The following is a 19,466-nucleotide window of genomic DNA, read 5'->3' on the forward strand; positions in this document are numbered from 1 at the left end:
TCAGATGTTTCTGCCATGGTTTACAAGCCAAGTCTGTGATACTTGGCATAGTCAATCTCATTCATTCTAACACAACACAACATATTTTCCGGCAAATCTTCTGCCTTGTTTCCCTGCACCACATTTACAAGTAATATCAGATACAAGTCTTCAAGAGGTAATCAAATTCTCCTTAGAATTGTTAATAGCTACCTGAATTGTCAGACCGAAGTCAAGGACACAGTTTTTCAATCTGTCTTTAAATGATTCCACTCCTTTTCTTGCGAGATAATTGAATCTGTGAATGTCCAAATCTATCTCAAAATAGTTTTCTCCCTGCAACAGCCAACATTAAAAATTTCAGTATGAACACCAATGAATATGTTTGATTTTACATGCAAAATACATGAATGTTTCCACACACCAAAACCAGTGAGTATCCTCATAAAATGTATAAGCTGACATTCTATATGCATGAAGACAATGTGATTGGCAAGATTTGTTTAAATATTCTTTTGTCCAAGTTCCACGACCATGCAAGGACAGATTTTTATTTGAAGGAGAGGTGCTAGAAATTTTTGTTTGAAGTTTGGTTCCATAAAAGTTAGAAGGTGATCTCGTTTTTATACAGCAGAACATATCATCTTTTAAAAAAGGTACAGTTAGATAGAAATATGAGTCTCATGCAGGGTGGAGGGAGAGTGCTGGCTACAGGTTTGGCCAGCTAGTAACTTTGGTTCAACTCTGTATTTGTCTTAAAAATCCATCGAACATTTGTATATTATCAATTTAGAACCCAGTAACTTATAGAGATTAGAAATTCAGAACCCTTAAGCTTCAAATTCTAGCTCCGTCTTTGGTCTCATGAAGGTGGATTCAAAGTTTCACTATTTTCAGAGGCTAGATATAACCAAGTCGTAAGAGAACACCTGCAATGATGCTAGCTGTACAGAGTTTCTAGATTAACGTACCAAATAAAATTCATGCTGAGGACGTGAGAGCACAGGCTTTTCGTTGTATGCATTCAAGAGTTTCTTCTCAGCCGCACTTACTGGAAGATCCTCTGTGTTTACAAGTCGACCCAAGAATTTCAATCTTTCCCTGAAGGGTGCATTTGTATCCCTGGGAAAACCTTTAATCTTCTCTATTTCATCATGTATTAATCTCTGCCCCACATATAGCAAGAAAAAGAATAACAAATCAGCAATTTATTCAAAAAGAGAAAATTACGTATGTACACAGTAAAATCAAATATAGCTGGTTACAGAAATAGGTATTCTTACTAAGTGCTACTTAATAAGAAGTCACAAAATGTAGTCACATAAAGAAAATTCACCATCATACCTGGAGATTTTCTTGAAACTGGATTGGCATTTCTTTTGAGTAATTTTCTGAAAGTTTGAAGTAGAGAACAAAACTCATCCCTTCTCCATCATATTCACTTTGGAAGATTGCAGTAGGGTACAACGGTATCTGAAATGTTAGAACAGTCAATCATTTTTCGGGAAATGCAGTCATTCATTAGTAGCATGAAATTATCTACAAAAAATTAATTACTGCCAGCATCTTCACTGGGGCAGGTTATAAGAATGCTTGATATAACAAAGTGAAAAAAAGAAAAAGGAATAGTATCCCAATACCTGAAGATTCACAACAAGAATGGGTGGAACTTCACTGGATGAATCAATGGATGGAAGTTCCACAAAACGTGCAATATGATCAATTTTACGTGGTGATAAGAATACATCAGCGCCAAAAGGATAAAACGCAGCACAGTTTGGAGCAAGCTCTTTCTTCTTATCCCTGTCAAAGAATTTAGAGGGATTCAACTTAATATCCAACTAAGCAAAATAAACTTGGAATATAGTCGAGAAAGAAATGGGCAGAGTTGGAGAAATATCTTTTATAATCTCATGTCACAGATGGAGTCCCTCATCAGTGGTATTCTCTTACCTGAAAAAGTTTTTACCGCGGACTTTGAAAGTATTTGGCTCAATGGATGACCAGCAGTTGGTCATTTTCCTCCCCAACGGGCTGCAAGGAATTTGAGAACCAGCTATTGGTCTTTGCAGAACAGTCTTTGGTGACACTGGAAATTGAAAAGCAATCAAGTCAGTAACGTAAAACAATTACATTATAATGGCCAACATGAATTCAGTTATAGGTTGTAGCACCATGTAGCACAATCAACACCTTCAATTGTCGTCTATGATTTAATGGGATGTTTCCATTTTTGGCCCATTGGCCGAAATTAATTACAGGCGCTAGCCAAAATATACAAAACCTATACATAGATTATGTATATGTTGTGTATACAATATGTATATGATATGTATATTTATACTTAATATACAAAACCTATGCATTTGCTCGCTGTTATCCTTTTGAGCAGTCCAAAAGCGTAATTATCCCTTTAATGTACGCTTAGACAGGTTACAGCTGTATGTGTGGATTGCTAATCTGTCAATCAACTCAAGATGAAGTAATAGCATACTGCTATATTCTTCCTATTTCTCATTTTTTTGGTTTACTTAATGCATATTACCTAATATGAAGGTCTACTCTCTTAATATACCATTGCAGAAGTTCGAGATTGATTACAACAACAACAACAACTACTACACCACAATCCCTAACAAGTTGGCCTCGGCTGTATGGATCCTGAGTCCTGACAATGTTGTTCCATTTAAGCTCATCTCGGTCCAGCATTTTGATCTCAAAATGTTTTTAAGATTTCGAAAGTGGTTTGTGCAAGAAAAGTAGACAATTCACTTTGGGTACCATTAACAGTATATAAAAGGGAAAAGCGCTTACATAATGCAGAACTTGAATTTGTTTCTCTCCATTTAAATGATAACATCTGGGTTAGGGATGACTTTTTCCGGAAGCGTGGTGAGCTTGGGTTTAGAGACTTTTTCTTTTCATCCGAAGAGGCAACACGAGCAAGACAAGGCAGACACGGATTTTGCCTTCCACAATTGTGGAAAATTCCTGTTTCAACCCTAGCACCACCTTGATCCACACTTCGGGGCGTTTTATCATTTAGGTCATCCATCTCATTTTGTGGATTGTTGGACTTAACTTCTGCTGAAGAGTTTCTTTTTGCAGCACCCTCTTTGACAACATTTGGTTCTTGACTTTCTGGGAGGTCAGAAGTAGCATTGCCGTTGTGATACACAAAATCAGAAAACCTTGGAGAAACCCCATTTGAAAAAGATCCACTTTGCGAAAAGACTGCACATTTTTTGAAATTATATATAACATTGATTAGAGATCCTGCCCAAACAAAGCAATGACTACGAATTCCTAGCAAGGCAGATGACTTACCATCTTGAACGCTATGAAAATCATCCTCACAATCAGATTCAATCACCATCTCCGGGTCGAACCAAGACTCTGCATTTCCTGTTTAGGGCACAGAATATGACGAAAATAAATTCCGAGTATAAGCCTCCAAATGTAGAAACTAAGATGTTTACTTAATACATAAAAACATGTCCATAAGGGTGTTGACTATTAGATACAAAAATCAAACGAGATTGGAAACTCAGCAAATAAAAATACTCGGCAAGATATTTCAATACTCCAAGTCTTTAAAAGCTACTCAACAAGAAATTCATCGCCTAGATACAAAGAGCAACTGAAATTTACCTAGGTGCTCAAAATGTCAAATGTATCTTTAATTTTACCCATTTTCCAGCTATATTAAAAAGATGCTTAAGAGGATCAATTGAAACACGAGCTAAAATCATGATTTCTAACTGATGTAATACATCACATACAAAAATCAAACGAGATTGGAAACTCAACCAAACGAAAAATAACTAAAAAATAGTCTCAGCAAGGTAGTTCAATACTCAAAAGTCTTCAAAAACTACTAACAAGATATCTATTGCCTAAGATACAAAGAGCCACTGAAATTTACCTAGGTACTCAAAATGAATCTAATGAACAAACCCATCTTTAATTTTACCCATTTCCCAGCTAAATTATTTTTAAAAAAAATGCTTAAGCAGAGCAACTGAAACACGAGCTAAAATCATGATTTTCTACAGTACCTTGAAATGCAGGATTAGAGAAAGAACGATCCGCAGAAGAAGAAGGTTCGATCTTACTGAGATTTTGAGAAGCCGAATGGTTCTTTGACACACTTCTCCTTCTGCTCACTTTCCCTTTCTTCCGATTAACAAATTTCCGGCCACTAATTCTCACACACCCTTTAGGTTTCGATCCACACGCTCCCATTTTAGAAAAACCCAAGAACTGAAGCTATCCAAAAATAATACTAGAATTTGAGCCAATTAATCTACTCTCTTCCACCACCAAGAACGTATATATACGCTGGCAGGCAGATTCTTGATGATGAAAGGGTGCTGATGCTAAAAACTCCTAGTTATCAATTTCCACGTTTATTACTGGTTCTTATGGAATCAAATGTCAAATTATTTAAGTGCAGTAATTTGTACAGAAAGGGAGTGGAAGGGAAGTTAAGCACGAACTTTATACAAAAAAAAAAAACATTAATTATTGAGTGGGAGTAGATGATTGGTCAACGACAAAATGCTTGATGCTTGATGTAGTAGTGTATTGGTATGAACTTTCCTGTGAGGTCCCGCCTACTTATTAATGCTATCTACCTACTAATACTAATCAAAATTTATCCTCTCCTTTCCAATACGCGCTTAAAAATGACTTCCTTTTCACCTTTTCTACTGTTTTGTTTTTTTTACTTTGTAGATTCTGAAAAAATGCTTTTCTTTTATGTGTAGGACGAATCTGTGCTTTACTAGTTTGCTTCGTGTCAGTTAATGAACGATCCACTTTGTGTTAAGAAAATTACCATGTTTAAATTGATGAAGACGAATATAACCATATATGTTGGAAATCCAAAGAAGACTCGTTTAAAATAGGCTAGATTTTTGCTCCCTCCTTTCCGTTTTACTTGTCATTCCCGTATTTTGCACGTCTTTTAAGAAAATGTTACTTCTTACTTGATCATATTATTAAAAATATATATCCTAAATTACTTATTTATTTACAAAATGAAGATAAAATTAAACAATTCTCATCTTATTCTTGGTATTAAGAGCCTGTTTGGATGGGCTTAAAAAAAGCTTATAAGTTTGGAAATATTTTTTATAATTTCGCTTTAGATAAAAATGGTTTCAAAACAGGTCCAATTAATTTTTTGAAACTTTATTTTAAGCAAAATGGCTTTTGTTGTGACCAAAATATTTCAAAAAAATTCTAAAAACGAACATAGCAACTTATAAATCCAATCCAAACGGGCTCTAAATGTCTTCGAAAATAAGCAATGTTGATTAAAATGTATTTATTGGAGAGAAATAGAAATAAGGTAGTAAAATACATTTTTTATTTATGATTTCTTAATAAGCGTGCAAAAGGAAAGGTGGTTAAGTAATATGGGACGGAGGGAGTACTGCAATTAAGAAAAAAAATTGATCGTATTCCCTAACTTTGTTTACTCTTTAAACTAATTTTATTACTCTACGTCTTGTTTCACCAATTAATCTCTATCCACAATTGCTAGAGAAAGGGTTAAAATTAGCAACAAAAAAACGATTCTCCTTTTTTTTTCTTCTAAAGCAACAAATATTTTGAGACAATTACTATTAGTAAAAGTGACAAGTTCAACGGAACGAAGGGAATACAAAAATAGAGCATATGTTGTTTAAAACATATTCCTAATATTAATTCGAATATATATTTTTTACAAATTTTTTCAGAACATTTTCAACATCTAGTTTTCAAAAAAAAAAAAAAAATTAAAACCAAAACTAAGAACATGTTTCTAATCTAAATGCATGTTTCAAATTATGCATAGTCAAATTCAGATTTTAACACGATGACTAAACATTAGATAAAAAAGGCTGATTACCCAGATTGACTGGCTAATATTTTTTAAAAGTCAAATCATGATTAATCTTATAAATAATTAATTAGCTGGGACATGTTACATGTAAAAAAAGTCAAATCATAATAATTCTCTAACATCAGTACATGAATGTTAATACCGGCAGGAAATACATCCAAATAGATCAAATGAAGATGAAACTTTAATATACTTTGCGCCTCTATTAGTCCCTAATTAAAGTACTGTTATTTTTTTTACTCAAATTTGAGAAACTATAAAATAATTTTGTAATTTATTGTATTACAGTTCCTATGTCATAATCAGTGTATTGATGTACACCAAACTATCTTACTTTATGCTTTCTTAGCTGAAGAGCAATAAAGATAAGAGAGCAAGATAACGTGAAGTGACGACGTAACATAAACAAATGGCCAAAGGAGTTTCCCATTCAGTTAGTTAACTAATTTATCAAATCTTTCCGTTTTGTCACATTCATAAGAATGACTTCGTGCAATTTTACTATTTAATAGTAGGAAACTTTCACACGTTATTTCCTATACAGGCTTTAGCTTTTGGAAAGTGAAGATATATATTAACCGAAATAAAAAATGACATAGGGAATTCGGCTAACACCCACAAAAGCGTAAAAATTTATTTATATCTCGTGTTAATATTGAATAATATTAATTTATCCTACTTAAGTCATAAATTAAGATAAAAATATGTATTAGTTGATTATTCAAATTTAATACCTCTTCCATTTCAATTTATGTGAACTTATTACTATTTGAGGAGTTTACGAAGTGGTTCTTAGATCAAATATTTCTTAATTTTTTTCTAACTTATTTGAATTATAAATTATCATGTTGTAATAATTTTATGTAGTTTATAAATATATAAAAAGAAACAAATTTTAAAAATTTACCTCAAAATTTATGGTCAAATTTTATTCATATATTTCAAAAAAATTGACATAAATTAAAACGGAGGAAATAATAATGTAGGAAGACAATGTAATGTAGAGTGCGGATAACATTTTACCGCAAAATAGATGGAGAGAAAGAGGTTGGCGCGCGAAGGAATCCAATCTTTCCCTTAGGTAAGAGGCCGAGTTGTTATGGTCCGTGAAACAAACGCGTTTAGTAAAAGGCAGAAAGGAACAACGTTGTGAGTCCCAACTCCCACGTGTTACTATTTATTTTGTGGATCCAGTTTGGTCTATCAGATGTACCAAACTTGACTTTGATTTGAGGACCCAAACAAAATGAACGTAAATAAACTCCGGACGTTAAACAAAAAAATACAGACTCGAACGATTTCCACGTTAATAGCCAAGTGGTTGGAAATGATCCAAAAGTGAAATTTTGATCCAAAATAACCTTAAAAAAAAGCTACAGAAGTGTTTTTTGCGCACAACAGGAGTTAACTGTGACGGTTACTGTTAAGTTCTATTGCGCACTAATTTTGTGCGCAAAAGACACTTAATAAAGACCCGGACCCTCTCTTCCCCACCATCGGTCCCCCACCTTTTTCTAAAATATTTACGCCATTAACACCCAATTTCCGAGGTCCCACATTCTAAAAATGTCATTTTCGTGTTATATTTTAACCCGAAAGTCAATATTTTCGGTATATTCAAGTCAAGGAATAAGTTTCGAAGCTTGAATTTCGAAATAAAGCGCCGTAGAACTCGATTTTAAAAACTCAAAAACAACCTTTAATCTAGGTATTTTACAATGAATTTTTTAATTTAATAGTTGCGGATTTCGAAAAAAAATTACGTAAATTTTTTGTGCGCAATAGAGCTGTCCGCACACAACCCAAAGTCTTTTTAAATTTTTTATTTGTTAATGATTTGTCAATTTTAAATTATTTGTTAATGATTTGTTAATTTTTTTATTATAGAAAAATATAGTAATCTCCTAATAATATGTTTATTTGTTAATTTATTTAATTGTTTAATCCATGTTAATTATTAATGTGCTAATTAGTTATCTAATTGTATGTGTTAATCTAATTTTATTTTCTAATTAGTTATCTAATTTTATGTGCTAATTATTTATCTAATTTTATGTGTTAATGTCCTAATTAGTTATCTAATTAATTATCAATTGTTAATTAGAAATAGTTAATCCGTAATATTAATTAACAATATTTAATTAGAAATTGAACATCCATAGTTTAGGACTAAACATCATTAGTTTAGGATTAAAAATATCATTAATATAATATTAGCTAGTTAATTGTAGTTATTATAATAATTAATTAACAATTATTAATTAGAAATAGTTAATCCTTAGTTTAGGATTGAACATCCTTAGTTTAGGATTAAAAATATCCTTAATATAATATTACTTAGTTAATTGTAGTTAGTATAATAATTAATTATCAATTATTAATTAGAAATAGTTAATCCTTAGTTTAGGATTGAACATTCTTAGTTTAGGATTAAAAATATCATTAATATAATATTAGTTAGTTAATTGTAGTTAGTATAATAATTAATTAACATTATTAATTCGCAAATTTAGATAGTTAATATAATTTTCCGTTAAAGGATTAGTTAGTTAGTTAGTTAGTTAGTATCATTTTTCGATAAAGGATTACATAATTAATATTACATGTTGATGTGCGAAACCTCCATCTACAAGTTACTCATAGGTCCTAGCTATATTCAGATCACAAGACTAGGGATCAGTAGAGGCATCAATGTCTGCGCAGCCGCCAGTTCATCATCCACATGGTGAGCGGCCAGTTCGTGATCTACAGGGTAGCAAGGAGCTGGAGTACGACTACACATTCATGGACTTCGACATGTTTCAAGCCAAGATGTAAGTGTTTAAAATAATTATTTTAACAAACTAAATACTTTTACTGATTATTATATAATTTTCCATTTCTTATGATCCAGCTCTAGCTTCGGCACCATCTACAGCTTTGGCTCCGGGGCTCTCTCAGGAGCCAGCTTGAGAGATCGCTGAGGAGCCAACGCAGGAGCCCCCTCATCAGTCATCTCAAAAGCCCTCTCAGGAGCCCGTCAACACACAGGTTGATTTTTTACGAAAAGATAATATATTAGTTAAATCCAAATTAAAATTAATACCGATTGTTTATATGTTATTTCGCTTTCATCCTTCTGCGCCTGTGGACCAGTCTCCTAATGAGATGGACCGTCTCCTGATGCTGATAAGATTCTGACCATATTTAGCGCACATAAACCCCACGAGAAGCATATTATGTTCAAGGGCGAAAGGAAGGGAAAGAAAGGATTATCATGACATAGAGCATCCTATTATTAAGAGGAAGAAGGGGGTGGAGATGATGGTGAGGGTGGTGGGGATCGCCTTAGGCCTATAGTTACTCTAGGCTCCCACATGTGGGACATAAGGTTATTACAAAGTCTCGCGTATGGTGACCTTATTAAAGATGTGTATATGTAAATAAATTGTACATTTTATGTTAATATTATATTTTTTTTGGTATTATTTTCTTAATGATAATTAGTTATCTTAGTTTTATTATCGTTTATTAATAACTCGTGCAACATCCTAAATTAATTATGAAAAAAAAAAAACTCGACATATTCGAAATAAAGTAATGCTTTGATTAAATAATAAAACACTTAAATCAAAACCTTATAAAATAAAACACTTAAACCTAATGATAACAAGTTTCCAAACAAAACTTATTTTGGAGCACTTTACAACCCCCAAAACGACGATCCAAATATTTAGATATACTTAATGTATTGAGTCTACATTATTATTTGCAGCAAAAGATATCAGGTTCTATATAAAATATTGATATTCCGGAGTTTTAATACATGACTAATCCTTGGTCAAAATATGAAAAAAAAACATGAATTTCAAAACTTTAAAATTATAAAAAGTGTGGAGAAAATAAAACAAACCCTTATTGCGCACAAAATTAATGCGCAATTAGACTTAACGGTGAACGTCATAGTTAACTCCTATTGAACACTAATTTTGTGTGTAAACGACACTTTTGTAATATTTTTTTTTTGTGTGAGTTATTTTGAATCAAAATTCCACTTTTGAGGTCATTTAAGTTGCGGACTCCAGGTGGTTGAGGAGCTTTTACAATTTTGCAATCTACTTTGAAAAAAGTACTACTCTATATTTTTAAGTTAAGTTGAAAAAAGTACTACTCAAGATTTTTAAGTTAAGTTGAAAAAGGTAGTACTATTTAAAAATTGAAGATGTGCTTGTGTATAAAAGGAGAAAAGGTCAAATATATCTCTCTAATTTATTTTATTAGCTAACTTTATTCTCCGTTAGTGAAAGTGAACAAATATACTTTTGTCGTCAACAAAGTTTACACCTGTACCTCTATTTGGATGGAAAATCCCAAATCAAATAAAATTATCCAATTTTAAAAAAATTACTCAATTCCTTCCCCGAGCCGAGCCGACCCGACCCAGCTCCGATTTCACTTTTTCTCCAAGAAGAATGCTCAAAAAAATTGAGCCAATATCCTTCAATTCTCAATCAAATGAGTTCAAATTTGAGATGCAAATTCCTCAAAATTCAGTGAACAAATCCCAACAATCAATTTCTTCTGACAAAACAAGAGGAGCTTGAATCATAGTTTAGTGCACAATTTCTATCCTGGAGTAATTTCACATACAGATAAAAACACTTCCAACAAAGAGGAGCTTTGCTCGTCTCCTTATTAATTCATTGTCAAAACAATTTGAATATTATATTTTAGGTCAAAAAGAAGAATTAATAGAGGCCTATGTTGCATTCTAATGTACAAGGGTTTACTCTCTTCTTAGTTCTGCGGTTGGAGAAGATCATCAATTATTCACAATCAGGATCAAAGTAATGGGAGATCCAGCATAAGGTATAATTAGGTTAAACTCTTTACTTAAGCTAATCACAAAAATATGATTCTCAATTGGGCTGCAGACAAGGGAATGAATACCAAGCCAGTGAACAGTGAAAACTAGAGTAATTTATTGTATCCCCAACCACCAATTTTTTAATTTTTTTTTTTTGTTTTTTTTTGGGTTCAGAGTTTGGTAAAGTGAAGCTGGTGATAAAAAAAAAAAATCAATGTTTGTTTGAAGAAATTGGTGGTTGGGATTTATACACAGAATTTCGAGGAAATTGCATCTCAAATTTGAGCTCATTTGATTGAGAATTGAAGGAGATTGGCTCAATTTTTTTGAGCATTCTTCTTGGGGAAGAAGATGAAATCGGGGTAGGGTTGGGGCGGGTTGGGTCGTGGAAGGAATTTTTTTAGAATCGGATAATTCAATTTGATTTGGGTTTTCCATCCAAATAGGAGTACATGTAAACTTTTTTGACGGCAGGGTATATTTGTTCACTTTCATTAATGGAAGATAAAGTTGGCTAATAAAATAAAATAGAGGGATATATTTGACCCTTTTCCCTATATAAAAACACAATTGAAGTTTCGTGAGTGAAAACTTAAAAAACCTATTTTTCAAATTCTAAATTTCATATTTCAAGTTTGAAGTTAAAATAATGAGTCAAATGTTGTAAACTACTGTAATACTTATTTGGAAAGATGTATGGACAACCGGCTAATGCACATAGGATTTTTTGATATTATGAATTTATGATATTACTTGTTTGATCCTTTGAGGTGCATATAGGATCACCCTGATCTCATATGTTACTCATTTATAAATATTTGCTGATCGCTTAACGTGCAGGGAGTGAATCTCCATCTTGGTTGGTGAATTTGGATAGTGTTTTCTCCATGTAGGAAATTCAGGTACTCAAAATTACAAATATCTGATTGGCGATTTGGTCCAAAGTCAGCAGAGAAGAAGAAGAAATTGTATTGACAGGACAAAAAACAGAGTAGAAAGGAGCAATACCTATCTAGCTGTCGGATAATTGCCTCACACATCTTCTAGTCAAGACGATGTAAATATAAAATATGCATAATGTGAACACTATTTATTCACATGCTGATTTTACTCCAAGGTTCCGTCTTCTATTGCCTCTTCTCGTAAAATCAATTGACTTATCGAATCGCCGGTGTGGTGGGGAGGCACATAGGTTCAAGGGTGATCAACTGAATATTATTTATCAAAAATTATATTAATCTATAGGTTAAATAATATTAGTACTTTTTGTAGATGTATACTGTACATGTCTCACAAGCAGTTCCAGTTTTCTGCAATAAATTGCTGGTCATTATATATGGATAAAGTTTGTGGGTTTTAAAATGTGTTTTTAGCGCATCATTCCCTGTATGTCTTTTTTTAAGTCCGAACTAAACTAAAATCAAACTCAACTTCAAAGACTTAATTCATGTGGTGCGAATTGTTACTACCACCGTCCATACCTCAACCAATATGGTACTCTTAACATCCTCTGCAGGATAACATAATATAAGAACCCAATATTTAGTAATTTATAAAAATTGATCTTGGACCAACTCCACCTCAAAGTTAGCTTCTGAAGTGAGAATTTCTCCGAGGAACATATAACAAGTACTACAACCCATACATCAACCAATGTGCGAATGTGAAACTCTGACATGTCCTTAATGATTTGATCTGCCATTCTATTTCAAATTCATGTGCAATACAGTACTACAGTATATATTTGAGAAGTTGGTGTCACTATCCAAGCTGTGAAATAAGAGTAGTCCACAGCTGGATATTAAAGAGCGTGATTGATGGCTACACCATATCTTATCAGCCTGCTGTAAACTTAAGGAGTCCGAAATCAAAATGTCCCCAAAAAAATTATTTTGAACCAAAATATTCCAACAAAAAAATATTATAAAATTATATTTAGTACAGTAATTTATTGCGCTAAAGCAATTCACAGAGACGGAGCCGTTAACTGCTTTAGCGTAATATTTTACTGCGTTATAGAAGCAGTTAAAAAAAATCTATAACGCAGTAAAATACTGCGTTATAGAAACAGTACCAAAAAAAAAAAATTGGCCAACTTTATTTTTTGCAACACTTAGTATTTTTTTCCATACTTTGACCAATGATTAGTCGTGTGTCAAGACTCGAAATGTCAATATTTTATATAGAACGATATTTTTTCTGCGTACAATAATGTAGGCTCAATACATCAAGGATACGTAAACGTTCGGATCGTCATTTTAGGGGTTGAAAAGGTGTCCGAAGTAAGTTTTATTTGTAAACTTTAAGTTTAAGTGTTCTATATACATAGACGTCTATTTTTGTTTGAATACTTGTTGTCATTTTTTGCAACATATTCGAAAGAAAGTTACGCATTAAAAAATAACACACTTAAGAAACTTAGTGTTTTTTTCCATAAAAAGATCGCAACATCTTATTTTAATAAATCTTTTTTTTCCAGCGCTTAGTGTTTTTTCATACTTTGACCAACGATTAGTCGTGTGTCAAGACTCCAAAATATCAATATTTAATATAGAACCTGATATTTTTTCTGCGTACTATAATGTAGGCTCAATACATCAAGGATACGTAAACGTTCGGATCATCATTTTAGGGGTTGAAAAGACACCCGAAGTAAGTTTTATTTAAGGTTTAAGTGTTTTATTTTTTAAGATTTTGATTTAAGCGTGTTATTTTTTAATCAAGACATAACTTTATTTTGAATATAAATATAATTCTAAAAAATATAGGGAGAAAAATTAGTTGTAAAGTGGTCAAACTTTAGATGGTCATAACTTTGCGCTCGGATGTCCGTTTTACGCGTTTTTTTTTTTTTTTAACTTGCATAGTTTTTCGAGATCTATGCGGACAAACGCCGCAAGGCAATTTGGCCGAGCCGATTTTTAAAAAAAATACCTTTTATCCCATTCAATTTCAATTTTTTTCCAAATTGACCTGAAATTTTCAGTTTTATTTACTTATAAGATGATGATACGTAATAGATTTCAACGTAAAAATCCGGGGTAATGTATTTGTGAATGTCAATTTCATACACGGTTTCAATTTTTGAAAATAAAAGTGACTAATTTTCTCGACATATAAAGTTGACTAAAATACCTTACAGTCAAACACTAAGTTTTTCTAAACAAAACTTACTTCGGGCACCCTTTCAACCCCTAAAATGACGATCCGAACGTATACGTATCCTTGATGTATTGAGCCTACATTATTGTACGCAGAAAAAAAATCAAGTTCAATATAAAATATTAACGTTTCAGAGTCTTGACACACGACTAATCGTTGGTCAAAGTATGAAAAAACACACTAAGTGTTGCAAAAAAAAAAATTGCCATTTTTTTTTTTTTAATGCTCGCTATTTTACTGCGCTATACAAACAAAAAAAATATTCTTTAGCGCAGTAAAATACTGCGCTAAAGCAGTTAAAAACCTTTTGGCAACGGCTTTATTTTCAAAAAATCTAAACCCTAAAAATAAAAAACCTTAAGCTAATGACAACAAGTCTTCAAACAAAAATGGACGTCTATGTATATAGAACACTTAAACCTAAAGTTTACAAATAAAACTTACTTCGGGCACCTTTTCAACCCCTAAAATGACGATCCGAACGTTTACGTATCTTTGATGTATTGAGCCTGCATTATTGTACGTAGAAAAAAATATCAGGTTCTATATAAAATATTGACGTTTCGGAGTCTTGACACACGACTAATCATTGGTCAAAGTATGAAAAAAATACTAAGTGTTGCAAAAAATAAAGTTGGCCAATTTTTTTTTTTTTTTTTTTTGATGCTTTGTTTCTATAACGAGTATTTTCTTGCGTTATAGAATTTTTTTTTTTCTATAACGCAAGTAAAATGCGCTAAAGCAGTTAACGGCTCCGTCTCCGTGAATTGCTTTAGCGCAGTAATTTACTGCGCTAAAGGTAGTTTTGTAACATTTTTTTGTTGGGATATTTTGGTTCAAAGTGATTTTTTTCGGGGGCATTTTGGTTTCGGACTCTAAACTTAAGTATCCACTTGCTACTAGCTATTACCTATCCTTATTATATATTGATTCGAAGAACCTGTAAACTGCACTGGTGAGTTTAATTGATAAGTACCTATTTTAAGTCTGCGTTTGGCCATGAACACCAAATATTTTTACTTTATTTGGAATCTTGAAGTTGAAATTGAAGAGGAAGTTATATTTGGTTATAGTTTTTGCAAAAAATATTTCGTTGTTTTAATGTATTAAAAGTGGGAAAAAAAGAAGTGAAAACAACATCTTTGTTGTTTTTCAAATTTCAAATATAATTTGAAATTGTATTTAGAATTTTCATGACCAAACATTGATTTAGAATAAAGGGAAATAATTTTTCGGGAAAAAGTGAAAATCAAAACGGGTCCTATCTTTCAGTTCTACATTTTTGAGAGAGTTGCCCACACAACTATAGTCCCATTTGGGAAGTCCAGCAAAAAGAACTAGACCCTGTTTTACTCTCTTCTGATCATGAGAAAGTGTTTGCTAGTGTAAACCTTTAATGAGGGAATGAGATGTGAATAGCAAGTAAAATGGGAACTTCATAAATTTACGGACAAAAAGGTGATAATTCAATACTTATGATGCATTGAGTGCGTCACTCTTAGTTAATTAATTCTTAGCTTGCCTCCTAATGTCAGTACTGTTTGTTTACACTACTCCAGTAATTAAGGGAATGGCCAAATCAAGCGTAATAAACAAAGCACTGAGGTCCCTCATCGGCTGCGTTGCATGAAAATTCGTGAAAAATAATGGTCAAATTAATGCCCACTACTATAAAGTCTATCAAAAAAGAAAAAGATATCTCACTTTACTATAAACCTGGTGACCCACTTTTCCCCTGCTTGACCGTCTGCACCCCTTTAATAACAAATATCGCACCATGTTTACATCAAATTTTATATTTTAATTATAAATTTTAAAACTGAAGTAAGAAAATATATATTAATTAATCATAATTAAATGATAAAAGTTTATATGTGAGACACCAATGCCGGGCTAGGGTTAGATTTTCCTTCACCCCTCAAGGGTGGATGGAGTGTTGTGCCGGTGAGTTCATTTGAACCTGGTACTTTGATGTGAAACATAAATTTACGTGTAAAAATACACTAAAAATATACTCCTCCGTTCCAGTTTATATGACAATATTTGACTTGACACAGAATTTAAGAAAAAAAAAGAAGACTTCTGAAATTTGTGGTCTAAAACAAACCGTAGACATTTGCGTGACTCTAAATCATTTTATTAAGGGTAAAAAAAAGAATCTAAAAGTTACTCCCTCCGGATAAAAAAAAAGAGTCCACTTAGCCTTTTTTTCTTGGATCAAAAAAGAGTCCACTTAGCAAATTAAGAAAAAATTAACCTTATTTTTCCATATTTGCCCCTTTAAGTGTTACATGATCATATCTCAATGCTTATTTAATTAGGGGTAGTTTAGTCAAATTATCTATTTTTGTCTAGGAGTTAGTATTTTCTTAAAGGGTGTGTAAATGGTTAAATGGACTCTCTTTTTGATCCGCAGGGTGTAAGTTGTTTCTAATTATAGAAATGTGACATTCTTTTCGAAATAGACAAAAAAGAAAAGAGTGGCACATAAATTGGGACAGAGGAGTAATAAATAGTAGATCTAAATAATTTAAGAAATACATGAGTTCGATGCTAAAATCACTGAAGGTTGAACTCATGATACAGGTTAAATCCTTGATCCGCCTCTATCACCCCCACCTCCTCTAATGTTCCCACCCTTTTTGCCTTTTGGCCATTAACGAACTTTAACTTTTCCCATATTATATATTCCTCTTAAGCCCAAGAGAAGTCTTTCATGAAAGAGAACTAGAGCAACATAGATTTGGCCTATATTCTTCTGTTATTATCATGGCCATAAACTACTCCTTACTTAATGAAGTAATCTGCAGCGAACAACTGGAGTACTAAACACACAAGAGTTATGGGTGGTATGAAGGCTTTCTTGGGGGCTCTTGTTTTACTTTGTTTACTGTGGCTCATTTTGTATGGGATTTTAGTCAATCAGGAAACCAAAACAATCACTGCTACGGCTATCAATCGTTTAGATGTTTGGAAGATAATACAAACTGAAAAGTATTATCTTCAAAAGAATTCAAATCTCAATTACGTGAGACAAAGAAGAGTGTCTACTGGAATATTCAATGCCATCCCGAATAGGTATTGTCACTGTATTTTTATCTATTGTAACGTGTAACTTTCCAGGTTTCTAATCTCATAAATTATAGACAATTGTCTGCAGTAATCTTATAGTGCACAGTGTACACTATCAATATACTTTAACATGTAATGACATGTTAGCTACCTTATTTTCTAGTTAGGTTCCTGACCACACTTGATATGTATAGTTACGTGTCGCAATCTTTTAGATGACTTGAAGGGTTATGTTATCAGCGTATATAAGTTGAATGCTCTATGTATATACTTGGTTGTTTAGGAAAGCAGGGAAAGTAGCCAGGGGTGCCACCAAAACAGTCACTGCTAGAGCAATCAAACGTGTAGATGTTCGGAAGATACTAGAAGCTGAGAAGCAATATCTTCAAAGAAATCCAAATGTCAATTATGTGAGCAAAAGAAGAGTGCCTACTGGACCAAATGCCATTCACAACAGGTACATATCTACTGTTCCTTACATGCACTACCATCATCTGTTGTTATAGAGAACACACTCTTTATTTATTTATTGTTTGTGAAGTTTAATTGTGAAGTTTATGTTTATTGGTTTTCAGGAAAGTAGGGGAATATAGAGAGCCACCCACTCGAGCTTGAGCTTAGGAAGACACCTAAAAGTAGTACTCCAGTAAAGAGTAACAAGGTCAATCAACCAAATTTACAACATACAATGATGTGATGATAAGTGGGTGTTTCATTAGAATGTACTCCTATTTCATTTTATGTGGCAATCCTACTATTTAGAGAACCATAAAGGTTTTCTTTGATCACGATTTTCTTAAACATTATAGATTATTAATACATACTTTTTGTGTAGCTTTCAAGTTTGTAAATTTTAGTACAGTTTTTTTTTTTTTTAATGAATCTCCGAAACAGTCTCTCTACCTTTCATGGTAGGGGTGAGGTCTACGTAGACTCTACCCTCCCCAAGCCCCTATGTTGTTTTTGTAGTTTTTTTATGAATCTATGTTTGAACCCTGCCACACTGGAGATGCCATTTGTAGAAAAGGTAACTTACGATGCACTACATGAATGAAATTCTAAGCAATGAGATTAAAATTAAAGAGGGAAAGTAGGTTGGCAAGCAAAACCTTTCAAGACTGATGAAAGATGAAACAAGTATGTGATTTGAATGTAAAAACTATTGACAACCCTCAGGGGTTGGCACAGTGGCTTGATTGACTTGAGCCAGGGTCTTTCCTTTCGGGTCTCAAGTTAACCCATTGAGTGCAAACAATTTACGAGGGCCATCGGATGGGGAAACCCTGAATTAACCGTGGTGCACTTGCGGGAAACTCCTTGCCGAGGGCCTGTGCACCCCCGGGATTAGTCGGGGCTCAAAGAGACTCGGACACCCGGTGCTTAATCAAAAAAAAACTATTGACTTTTTCTTTTTTAAGTGGTGTGATTTAATTTATGATTTGGACACTGAAAAGGATCGACAGAAACATTGATAAACGCATGTAAGAATGGGATGTTTCCAAGAAATTAATTAGTTTTGGGGAGTCTTTCTTGACTGATTATGTAGGCACTTTTGACACGGTTCAAAGGAGCAAGTTTTGGCTTTCTGGTTTGACTGGAATTTTTTTTCTTCAAATAGTAATTTTACAAAGTAAAGCTAAGCTCTGGACGAGACTAAAGTTCACTTTTCTCCAACATTTTTAGCCATGAGTGGTGCAGAGTAAACAGCAATTATTAGATTTTATCCTCGCTTAGCCCAATGTTCAATTTTCGGTGGCATTCTAGATGTCCAAAAAGTCGGCCACAATGTTCAGAAGGTAGAATTCTCGTCTTTGAAAGAAAATAAAGATCAATGATAAAAAAGATAGGCAATTGCACATGCATGATTATTATCCCCTATATTTTAATTCCAGTATAACTTGTTCAGATACCAAACGACCCCTAAGAGTCCATAATCCACATTGCAACTTTACTAGCTCAAATTTAATGACTTATTTAGTTGAGTCTTTTCTGCCCACTCGTAAACTATGTGAAAAGGAATATATTGATGGAATAAGTTTCTATGTGTAAAATTCTACGATAGTGAAGGTGCCATTTGGTCAAGAAATTTAATGAAACCTAAGGCTGAAATGTATTTATGAGAAGTGTGATTTGTGTCTGTGGAAAGTAGTTACACAGGCCATAAGTCGAACGAAAGAAAGCTGCTCTCCCTTGGACATTACTATGGAAATGGGATGTCTAGTTACCAAGTCAATCATATTCTACATATCTTATAGATGCCGCTTACGTAGATGTGGGTGCCTGTCAGTATTCCCTCGAAAAGTCGAAATGAAGGTCAAGATCAGAAGACTAGGAATTCTGAGAGTGACTGCACTTTCCTCATGGCTTACTCCTCGGAACCGATACCTTGCCTGACTTACAAAATCACTGAGAATGTTCTCACATTCTCATATGCTTTCAAGTTAACGGATTTTGGATAACTAAACATGAAGAAATGACTCTCAAAAATGTCAATGGAAAATACAAACTCAATAT

General features: G+C 33.1%; 2 protein-coding genes across 5 annotated transcripts in view; one reads left to right on the forward strand and one right to left on the reverse strand.

Annotated features, from left to right (window-relative positions):
- Positions 1–19,466, reverse strand: part of LOC132047147 (uncharacterized) — a 33,782-nt gene continuing 14,316 nt past the window's right edge. Inside the window, exons 2-10 of one of the 3 annotated variants that reach the window (XM_059438054.1) lie at positions 4,038–4,227; positions 3,307–3,384; positions 2,794–3,213; positions 1,933–2,068; positions 1,620–1,782; positions 1,324–1,452; positions 951–1,145; positions 193–315; positions 1–113 (exon numbers count right to left, since the gene is read on the reverse strand). In XM_059438054.1, the coding sequence (XP_059294037.1) occupies positions 21–113; positions 193–315; positions 951–1,145; positions 1,324–1,452; positions 1,620–1,782; positions 1,933–2,068; positions 2,794–3,213; positions 3,307–3,384; positions 4,038–4,224 (1,524 nt within the window). In that variant the 5' untranslated portion in view covers positions 4,225–4,227 and the 3' untranslated portion in view covers positions 1–20. Of the gene's footprint in view, positions 114–192; positions 316–950; positions 1,146–1,323; positions 1,453–1,619; positions 1,783–1,932; positions 2,069–2,793; positions 3,214–3,306; positions 3,385–4,037; positions 4,540–19,466 lie in introns of those variants that run through there. The other 2 variants (XM_059438055.1, XM_059438053.1) reach the window with 2 other exon arrangements.
- On the forward strand, positions 16,542–18,015 carry LOC132048378 (uncharacterized). 2 transcript variants are annotated; one of them, XM_059439285.1, is made up of 3 exons: positions 16,542–16,958; positions 17,257–17,409; positions 17,528–18,015. In XM_059439285.1, the coding sequence occupies exons 1-3, from the start codon at positions 16,723–16,725 to the stop codon at positions 17,565–17,567; spliced, it is 429 nt and encodes a 142-aa protein (XP_059295268.1). In that variant the 5' UTR covers positions 16,542–16,722; the 3' UTR covers positions 17,568–18,015. The 2 variants fall into 2 exon arrangements, with proteins under 2 accessions (XP_059295268.1, XP_059295267.1); XM_059439284.1 differs by having other exon boundaries at positions 16,570–16,958; positions 17,236–17,409; positions 17,528–18,008.

This window comes from Lycium ferocissimum, chromosome 2, assembly GCF_029784015.1.
Source record: "Lycium ferocissimum isolate CSIRO_LF1 chromosome 2, AGI_CSIRO_Lferr_CH_V1, whole genome shotgun sequence".
Lineage (NCBI taxonomy): Eukaryota > Viridiplantae > Streptophyta > Magnoliopsida > Solanales > Solanaceae > Lycium > Lycium ferocissimum.